The 8,889-nt window shown below is 36.5% G+C and overlaps 2 protein-coding genes across 4 annotated transcripts; one reads left to right on the top strand and one right to left on the bottom strand.

The window, feature by feature from the left end:
* Positions 1 to 1,871: 1,871 nt before the first annotated feature.
* Positions 1,872 to 5,313, top strand: LOC137736838 (uncharacterized). Of its 2 annotated transcripts, none has more exons than XM_068476123.1 (7): positions 1,872 to 2,108; positions 2,864 to 3,109; positions 3,305 to 3,363; positions 3,467 to 3,545; positions 3,637 to 3,775; positions 4,271 to 4,384; positions 4,788 to 5,313. In XM_068476123.1, exons 2-7 carry the CDS (start codon positions 2,943 to 2,945, stop codon positions 4,977 to 4,979), a joined length of 750 nt encoding a protein of 249 aa, XP_068332224.1. In that variant the 5' UTR covers positions 1,872 to 2,108; positions 2,864 to 2,942; the 3' UTR covers positions 4,980 to 5,313. The 2 variants fall into 2 exon arrangements, with proteins under 2 accessions (XP_068332224.1, XP_068332223.1); XM_068476122.1 differs by lacking the exon at positions 1,872 to 2,108 and adding an exon at positions 2,131 to 2,224.
* A 196-nt stretch (positions 5,314 to 5,509) lies between these two features.
* On the bottom strand, positions 5,510 to 8,585 carry LOC137736837 (phytanoyl-CoA dioxygenase-like). Of its 2 annotated transcripts, none has more exons than XM_068476120.1 (9): positions 8,420 to 8,585; positions 8,171 to 8,295; positions 7,998 to 8,058; positions 7,527 to 7,595; positions 7,275 to 7,393; positions 6,513 to 6,660; positions 6,225 to 6,369; positions 6,030 to 6,116; positions 5,510 to 5,794 (listed from the first exon to the last, which is right to left on the bottom strand). In XM_068476120.1, the coding sequence occupies exons 2-9, from the start codon at positions 8,234 to 8,236 to the stop codon at positions 5,728 to 5,730; spliced, it is 762 nt and encodes a 253-aa protein (XP_068332221.1). In that variant the 5' UTR covers positions 8,237 to 8,295; positions 8,420 to 8,585; the 3' UTR covers positions 5,510 to 5,727. The 2 variants fall into 2 exon arrangements, with proteins under 2 accessions (XP_068332221.1, XP_068332222.1); XM_068476121.1 differs by having other exon boundaries at positions 7,998 to 8,055.
* Positions 8,586 to 8,889: the final 304 nt, after the last annotated feature.

The raw sequence follows: 8,889 nt of genomic DNA, 5'->3' as shown, positions 1-8,889 counted from the left end.
GCTACTATATTCCAATTTTATGTCAATTTAAGTTACGTTACTTGCATGTGATAAACATTGGAGGGTAGGTTGGTAGTTTTTCATAAAGAAATAGTGTATGTAGTTAACTTTGAAGGGTAAATTGGGAGTTTTTCATAAGAAATAGTGTAAGTTAACTTTGGAGGGTAATTTAGACTTTATATTCGCAACCTATATGAAATGTTAAGGGCTTATAGGCGAGAAAAAGAACGGTATTACACTCTAAAGCGTGTCAAGTGACTTAAGTTGACGAAAAATTGGATAAACTAGCTTTGAATATAACAATAGGGATGAAAGTAGCAATTGTTTAAAAATCTCGAAACTTATTTTACTAAAAAAATAATTCCAAGAACCTAATTTTCATTGTGGTGATAATTCAACAATTAAATCGGCACTTCACCCTAAACCATATAAGATTGAAAGTAAGAATGGAGCCTATTCAATATAATAAATTTAATTTAATTCTTGATTTTGGAGAAAATTCGACTTTTGGCTGGATAGGAAGTGGCATTCTAACTTCTAGATAAACAGCACATTAGAATTCATTTTTTATCCAGTTTATCCTCGCATTATTTCTAAACTTTCAAGCTTGCCCAAGAAAATAATTTTTTCCAGAACAAGAGCATCTTAGTAATTAAAATAGTTTTAAAATTGATTGAGAGAAATCAATAAACAACTTACATGGAATCCAATATTATTCTTACTCCAATTAGAGGTATCTTAAGTAAACAACTTTAATGCAAGTCCCAATTCCGACTCCTACTCAATCCAATTCATAATTACTGACTTGAAACTAGTAAACATGTCATCAGTATAGTAGTACTTCTCTTCTTAACGTGCACGACATTTCAAGTTAAAATCGCACATTACAATCACTAAAAAAAATAGTAAAACTCAATCGTTGTACCGTCTTATGGTTTATCCATTGCTTGTGACACCAATAATTTTTTCTTTTTGGTATGTAGCTAGGGATGTACTATAATTTACCTGAATCTCTCTCTCTCTCTAATTTCATGGACTTTACTATTCTTTTACCATGCTTCAACTCTTTTGTCCTCACTAGCTAGGTAGGTACAATATGAAGATTTTGTTTTTGTATTGCACAGCTAATACAAAAACGCCTTGAACTTGATCTGATTGTTCATTGTTACTTACGTTACAGACACTTGATCATTTTGATTTTAATTTAATTAATTAACACTTACCCAAACTCCGATCGAGCCTATGCTTAGCGGGCCTACGGCCTGCAGTCTGAATATGGGCCGTCAAATGCATCCTGACATTCCGTCTGAGGAAAAAGGCCCACTATTTGGACGTGGAGTTAAACTCTGGTCTCTGTATATATCTAAGATTTTTAATTTTCAATTTTCGACCAATAGAAGAAAGTTTTCAACTGAAAATTAAAAACATAATTTTTGTTTGATAATTTTTTTTAGTTTTCTAATTGAATGAATTATCAAATAGATTATAGAAGAACAATATTACTATGTTTAGAAGAGAGAAATAAATTTGAAATTTGAACAATGTTCAAAGTTTATAAATTAACATTCACTAATTATTTTGTTTGAATTATAAACATAAAAATCTAAATTTTTTGGGTGGAAAAAAATCTTAAAATTTGAAACCTCTAATTTTCATGTTTAAATTATATATAAACATGTGTCATTCCATAAAGTTTTATGAGTGAGAATTTAAATATAACAAATTTTGTATTTAAATTTTATTGTTATTGATTAATCATATAAAAAAAATCATAAATTCTAAAAAAATAAAACTCGGCTGTTCTTAAATTTTTTTTCGTCGAAACAGAGTGTATAAAATTTCATAAAATTATAAATTGACAAAAAAAATAAAATCCATTGGTGGAGAGAAGAGACAGAGAACGAAACGCTTGGTCACCGACTCACCCTTTGGCTTTATCATTGCTTATGAAATTAGAATTTTGGTAAGATTTGGATGCGAATTGGGGAATATGCGCATCAGGAGGGGAGATTCCCAGCGTCATGCGCATCTTCTTCCCCTTTCTCCTTCCTCCCAACTCAACTGAATTAACTCCCCTTCCTTTCCTCACCTCCGCCAATCCCACCCAGGTTCTCGTTTTGGTTATACAATTTTCTGTGATTTTTCTGATGTGAATGTTGGTGTCTTGCTTGCTTTGTAATTATTGGGTTTCTTTTGGTTTTATTTGCTTTCTGGAGAAAATCAGGTAATTGGTTTTGGTCCGGGGTCGGGATTTTATCATGCACACAACCTGTTTGATAAAATGTCGCTTCGAAATCTCAGTTGCTTCTGGGCCGTCCGGTTATGTTGGTTTTACCATGACATGGGATCTTGCTATGACCATCTGCATTTCGGGTGTTAAATAACTTAAATTATTCATGTGCGTTTTGATTCAAAATTGCACCTCTAACCACATTTGCTCAAACTAATTCCTGCTCCATTGAATTGATCCAATTGTCTTGCATGTAGCACTACAACACCTGAATTCTGGGCCGGCCGGTTATCTGGTCTTGTGGGTGATTTCGGGTTTTTAGTTCTTTAAGACCCTACGTAAGTTACATTGAGGTTTCTGCCTGGTTAGGTTTAACATCATTTCCTATGACCAGGCTCTTACTTTGATTGCTTAAAAGATGCAATGCAGCAGTACAACTTAGAAACATACACGGGTCCGGGATAGCTTGTAGTATACATGTTTAGATTAATTTCCAGGGTAAATTTGGCGATACACTTTAAAAAGATTCGAGCTTTTCTTTTCAATGCACGCTTTATTTGTAGCTTCAGTGGTTGCTCAACATTATGATTTGTTCTGCTCTTAATTTGTGGAAGTACTGCTGCTGTTTTGTAGTGGTGCACTTTTAAGCAGTATATTGGCTCGTAGCCAGCACGCTTCTTCCAACACTTGCCAGCAAGTGATTGCTGGCAATATGAGTCCCAAAAGTACATTGAACTCGAGCAGAGCCCTACAGGGCATGCATGGGGTGCATGTGGTGTCCAGTTCTCGGTTTGAATCAGAAGAGACTACTCAAAATGACCTTTCTCACTCAACTTGTGGAACCTCACCTATTGGAGCAAATCAGCAGCTTTTTATGCAGTGAGTGAGAAACCTAATTAATGAGACTTGTTTATCAACATACGCTATTAATATTTTGGATTATGCATAGTTCCCATCAACAGGACAAGACTAAGCAATGAGTAATATTTATTTAAGATAATTGTGATGAATTTCCGCAGTCTTGATGTCATGCTACATTCAAATACTTATTTAACTTTGTCTACTTGTTTTCAGGCGAGTGTGGCAGCAAAGACCGCCATGCTTGAAGCCCATCCAGGGCTGCTGCATTCAAGGTATTTTAGATATAAAAGCATTTTTTTAATCTTCATCTGGTTTGCAATCCAATTTCTTGCATGACAAACAAATATTTGCTTACATATTTTCCCATTTTATCAGGTGATCAGAGTGTTGCAGAAACATTCGTGAATGTGCTCACTTCACTTCCTTTTATAGTTCTTGGAATCCATGCCCCAAGGTAATACATTTTTGGAAGTCAGTTGATAGACATAAACATAATCTTACTGATGCATCAGGTTTAATTAAATTTATCCTCCTTGGGGAAACAGGAAGAATCTAAATACCAAGCTATATGCTAATTCATTAATCGGAGTTGGAGTCGCCTCAAGTTTATATCATTCTTCAAGAGGAAAACTAAGGAAATATTTAAGATGGGCCGACTATACGATGATAGCCACAACAACAGTAGTAAGTCAGATAAAAGTCCCTAAATATAGTTGGCCGCACTCTTTATTATCAGCATCTGTGAGCTTTTTCTGGACGATGGCAAATTGCTTGAGTCAATATTAAACTCATAAAAATATTGTAATGGCAATACTTCCCTCAAACTTGAATGTATGGAATCATGTATCATATATAGAATTGTTAGAGCTTAAGAGGGATTTTCCACTTAGAAATCATTGCTCGATTCAAGCACTAAAAGTCTAAGATATAATGCTTCTCCACCTCCTGCTCTCTGAACATTTACCTGGATTTTATTTATCTGAAGAAGTGCTAGGATTAATTTGTACATACTCAAAACTCATCTTTGGCATGTTTACATGGATTATGCCCTGCCAGTTGCCAATGTGTCATTTCTTGTACGAATTATTAGTTGTATCTGTATATTTTGTTTCTGTAAAGTTTCTCAGTTGCTCACTTTTAGGCATGTAATTGGAAATGGATCAACTCAAATTTTTGCAGTGTCTATCAAGAGCCCTCAGAAATGAAAACCCAAAGCTGCTGACGGCAGCTTCTGCATTATTTTTACCTTTCCAGCCTCTGATGGTTTCTGCCGTTCACACGGGATTAATGGAGGTAACTTTTAAGATTTAACCACCGTTCTTTATCAATTTTATGACTAGTGTCATCCTTGTTGGAAATGGTGCGTGATCAGCTAGTAATAGGTAAAATCATCCGACCATGATATTTATGATTTGAAAAATCTACGGTTTTAATGCATTTACAGAGTCTATTATCTACAACTCTGCGTTGTGGATGAAGCTTGACAAATCTGGAAACATGTTTTATGGAAGTAGGCTGTTAAATATCACAAAATTCAGACTTAAGCTTGCAACTTTCCAGTAATTGTATGGAAAAGGACCATGTTAGTAATTAGTCATAGCCATAGGTAACCTGAAAAGTTTTATGTTAAGCTCCTCTCACTTTCTACTAAAACAGTTTCCCACTTTTCTCATCACCCGTTACTTCTTGTTTTCAGGTAGCATTCGCCAAGAGAGCATTGAAAGATCCAGAGCTAAGAAATGCCCACTATGTACATAAGATGTCATCACTATTGGGAGGTGTCTTGTTCATTGCCGATGACATGTTTCCTCAGACTCCGTTCCTTCATGCTGCGTGGCACCTTGCTGCAGCCGTCGGTGTTGGCACCTGCAATAAGCTTCTGGAGTAGCCATCATTCAAACAGATAGAAGACCTGGCTAGCAGGCTAGATACAATTCTACAACCAAATTTGTCGATCCAACCTTATTATTTTGCAGAATGCCACCAGAATTATTATTTAGTTAATATCTAGGTAAAATCATAGGCGCAGGGACAAGGTACGATGTACGAGGGTTGTCTGGGAAAGTCGGAACAATATTAACTAAAATTATCCGATTGACATGTAAATAAGATAATAGCATTATTATTGTTGCTGGTGGATATTCTGTGTAATTGAAAGATAGTGGCAACCAATTTCAGTACTAAAAGGGAGTATGAGATCACTCAATATTTTGTGTCATTTACTGAACAAACAGTGGCTTGAGCGTCAAAGTGTCTTATACAGGTACCCTTCCTCCCTCTATGACGACAAGGGAATATGTGTGTCGTGCTTCTCAACATGTCTACAAGATTATTGTTGGAGGATTCGAATTTTTCCACTCCATATAAAAGCGTATAAAAGTGAAAATAAGTGTGCATAAATCATTCTTAAAAGCGTATAAAAGTGAAAATAAGTGTGCATAAATCATTTTCTAAAGAAGAGAGGGGAAAAGCAAGAGAAGATTATAAATTACAATGATCAATGACTCAGCTGTATTCATCCAAAGAAACAAATGTCTCAGCGTTCATCGACCTTCTTGTCGACAACCCCTTGTAGATGTAGATGTTCTCGGGAACTTCGAATACCGAATACCTCGATCAGATGGCCTGCTTGAGATCTAGAGATCAAGTTTTAGGTCAGAAGAGGATACGTACAGAGGCTCTGGCTCCACTTTTCTCCTGATCCTGCAGGTTAAACAAAAAACCATGCACATTCTTCAGAATAATTCAGTTCAGACTTCAGAGGTCGGAGAAGCTCAAGCAAACGCGGAAAATTATTCCAAATCCAGAAGAGACGTTTAAGTTACAATCCTAGACACCGCACGAGCCCTACGCCTAAGGTGGTACTCGGGAGATTCACTCATTCGTACCACTAGCAACCGGTAAAGCTCAGTAATTCTACAAAGAGAGATGTAATTACCAGTTATCTTGAGACCATCTGCAGCCATCGGTATCCACCACGTGCAAGCTGTACGCGTGCCTGGATTTTGAGGACTGATTTTCGAAACTGCAGTTGAAGCATTTGACAGGAAAACGGCAAAATTAAGCTCCTTAGAATCACCCGACTACAAATAAATATTTAAAGCATCAACAGAAAGAGTTTATTTGAACTCACCTTTGATGAATAAGATCACCGTGAATAACAACTAAAGACCCAGCTTTCACTTCGATGGGAACAAAATCCTTTTGATCATACTCGGGGGAAGGCCGATCAAAGGTCACACCGTCTTCACCTCTAATGAACCGTCTCATTAGCCCATCTGTTAAACAACATAAAGACCGATTACAAGAAAGAATTACTAAACAAAACAATTTCGAAGCCTTTCCGACTCAGAAGCAGAAAATTAAAATAGGCAAAGATATTATTTAGGAAAAAATAGACAGAGTTCGAGGAGTATGCTACTCTTTTGCGATCCAGGAATAGCCCATAGGCAGCCATTCGTTATTGTTGCATCTTCTAAAGCCAGCCACAGCCCCGTGCAAGTTGGTGGATCGGTATAAAGAAATGAGTTATCCTGATGCGGCACTACCTCACCTCCGATTCCTGGTTGCTGCCAACAATATTCTTGCAGATTAGTTTATGCATACTTGAAGAAAAACAACCAGTATAAACATATAACATAACCAATCTCTCGAACACATACTATGTTCCGACCCTATGTCAACTTAAAATCATGCGATCAAGGTTTAGAGCCTTCAAATCATAATACTGCTAACTCACAACTCCGTGGACACAAGTGTTCCCATTGTAGACCTAGTCCCAACAAAATAACAAAAAACTTGTTCTAAGCGGGGTGAGGCAGGTATCTCGATAAAGACTTGCCCCTCTCTCCCTGATTATGTGTGTGCATAACTGTATAAAAACTTTTGAACACATATTTTTATATGCAAGTGTTTTCATATTAGTGTAGAAATGTCGATCAAGTGTTCCCCATCTGCAACCACGAACAGCAGTCTATATGTACAAGCCTCCATGCCAATTGTAAATTGTATCTAGTTATTCCAAATGCATTGTGTCTAATATTTTTAGGGTTCTTCCGACCTGGTAGCCTTATTGTTAGAAACCAATCCTTTCATCCAAATGGACCTTAAGTCTTCATCAATATAAACCTTATAAAAGCTGCAGAACTAAGCGTTATACACGAGAGAAGATGTAATGTAATACCTTGAAAATGTACATAGACTGAATGACAATGGGCCTTCTGTAACCCAAGGAGATGAACAAGCCTGAAACTTTCTCAGAAAAGGTGAACCCTTTAAATACTGGATCGAGCTCATGTAATGCTGCACCAACAGACCACACGCTTTACACTCTCAGTTCGAGTTAAAAACGCAGAGACAAAAACTACAATCCATTTCTACAACTTTTATGATAAAGATAAAACTAAAGGGTTTGTGGAAGTGGTTCAGAGCTTACCATGGCCAACTTTGTTAATCGAAAGTTTCTTCGGCTGTCGCAGTTCTCCATCACTCCCAAAAGCTTTCTCTGCCAAAATTAACAAGTCCCAACATGTTAAGCTGTGCTCATTAAGTGTTCAATTTCACTATTGGAACAAATTCAAGCTACTTAAAATTCAAAGTTTTTTAACAAAGAAATGGAATAAAAACATACAAACAGGAATCCAAGTAGGGGCTCCGTTGGAAGTGTATTTAAAATAACATAAAGCGGTTTTAATGAAATTGATCATGGTTTCCAAAAGCATTTAAGTGTTTTTTGGAAAAAGCACCAGATATGTACTTCTTGCAGGAAGCAATTGAAGTGTTTTTCAAAAGTCCAATTAAATTTTTTCTAAGGACTGGTTTCGAAAACACTTTCAGTCATTTTAAAAACACTTCCAAACAAACTCTAAATGATTTAGAATACTGATTACTGAAACATAAATCATACCTTCGAAGAAAAACGAAATTTTGTCAACGCTATCATAGAAGTAATTGTCAGTAGACTTCTGCTGCAAGATATAATTAAAAGGGAAGATTTAATTACAGAGAAACATACACAACTAGCTAAAAATTATGATAAAAACATGATGAATTAATCAAAAAGAAAAAAGAAACAGAAACCTGGTTGGTGGTGGAGAAAATAGAGGCGGTGGAAGAGCAGTCAAAGTCCTGGAGCAATTGGTCCATTCAGTTCCTCATGGCCTCGATGTCCTCCGCGCTCGCAAACGATTCCATCACAAGATAACCTGCGTAACCATAAAAACAATTTAACAACAGACATGATTCAAGTCAAAAACATAAGACTAGTGTTTTCTTAGGATAATAGGAGGTAAATAGGAGCTTAATTAAGGTTTGGTTTGGTTTGGTTACCTTGGGAGTGGAAGGTCTGGAGCTGGTCAGGACTGAGACTTCCGACGATTCCCATGGCGTCTGAGACAGAGAGGGGCAAGAAAACAGGTCGTCAAACGTTGGAAGTTTTTGGAGGCGTTTCGGAGGTGACCGTAATCTCCTCCGGTCCTCTGTGCTCTTTTATATATATATATATATGAAAACGTGCAATGTTGGATTCCATATATTCACGCGGGAGTAAACTGCCGTTTAGTATCAACCCAGTTGAAACTGAGCCACTCCACTAATTTGTTTTTGATAAATTAACCTCATGAATAATATGAAATTAGCCATTAATCTCTTGCCGTCGAATTCAATGAAATTTCATTCATTTTTCCGTCAAATACTGACATGTGACCACCACGTAATTCACTCTTGAGAGTAAAGTCGTGCCAATATTTAACAGCAAAGTGAGTGAAATTTCACCAAAACTGACAATGAGGGGTTAATTG

The sequence above is a fragment of the Pyrus communis genome, chromosome 6 (genome assembly GCF_963583255.1).
Source record: "Pyrus communis chromosome 6, drPyrComm1.1, whole genome shotgun sequence".
NCBI lineage: Eukaryota > Viridiplantae > Streptophyta > Magnoliopsida > Rosales > Rosaceae > Pyrus > Pyrus communis.
The sequence above is the reverse complement of the archived record's forward strand: the minus strand, read 5'-3'. Positions and strand labels throughout refer to the sequence as shown.

Coding starts and splice junctions, on each gene's coding strand:
- LOC137736837 (XM_068476120.1), bottom strand. CDS start 8,236: ATGGACCAATTGCTCCAGGACTTTGACTGCTCTTCCACCGCCTCTATT. Junction 6,370..6,512: donor TATTCCTGGATCGCAAAAGA/GTAGCATACTCC, acceptor GTTGTTTAACAG/ATGGGCTAATGAGACGGTTC. Junction 6,117..6,224: donor GGTGATCTTATTCATCAAAG/GTGAGTTCAAAT, acceptor CTTCAACTGCAG/TTTCGAAAATCAGTCCTCAA.
- LOC137736838 (XM_068476122.1), top strand. CDS start 2,154: ATGTTGGTGTCTTGCTTGCTTTGTAATTATTGGGTTTCTTTTGGTTTT. Junction 3,110..3,304: donor AATCAGCAGCTTTTTATGCA/GTGAGTGAGAAA, acceptor ACTTGTTTTCAG/GCGAGTGTGGCAGCAAAGAC. Junction 3,776..4,270: donor TGATAGCCACAACAACAGTA/GTAAGTCAGATA, acceptor AAATTTTTGCAG/TGTCTATCAAGAGCCCTCAG.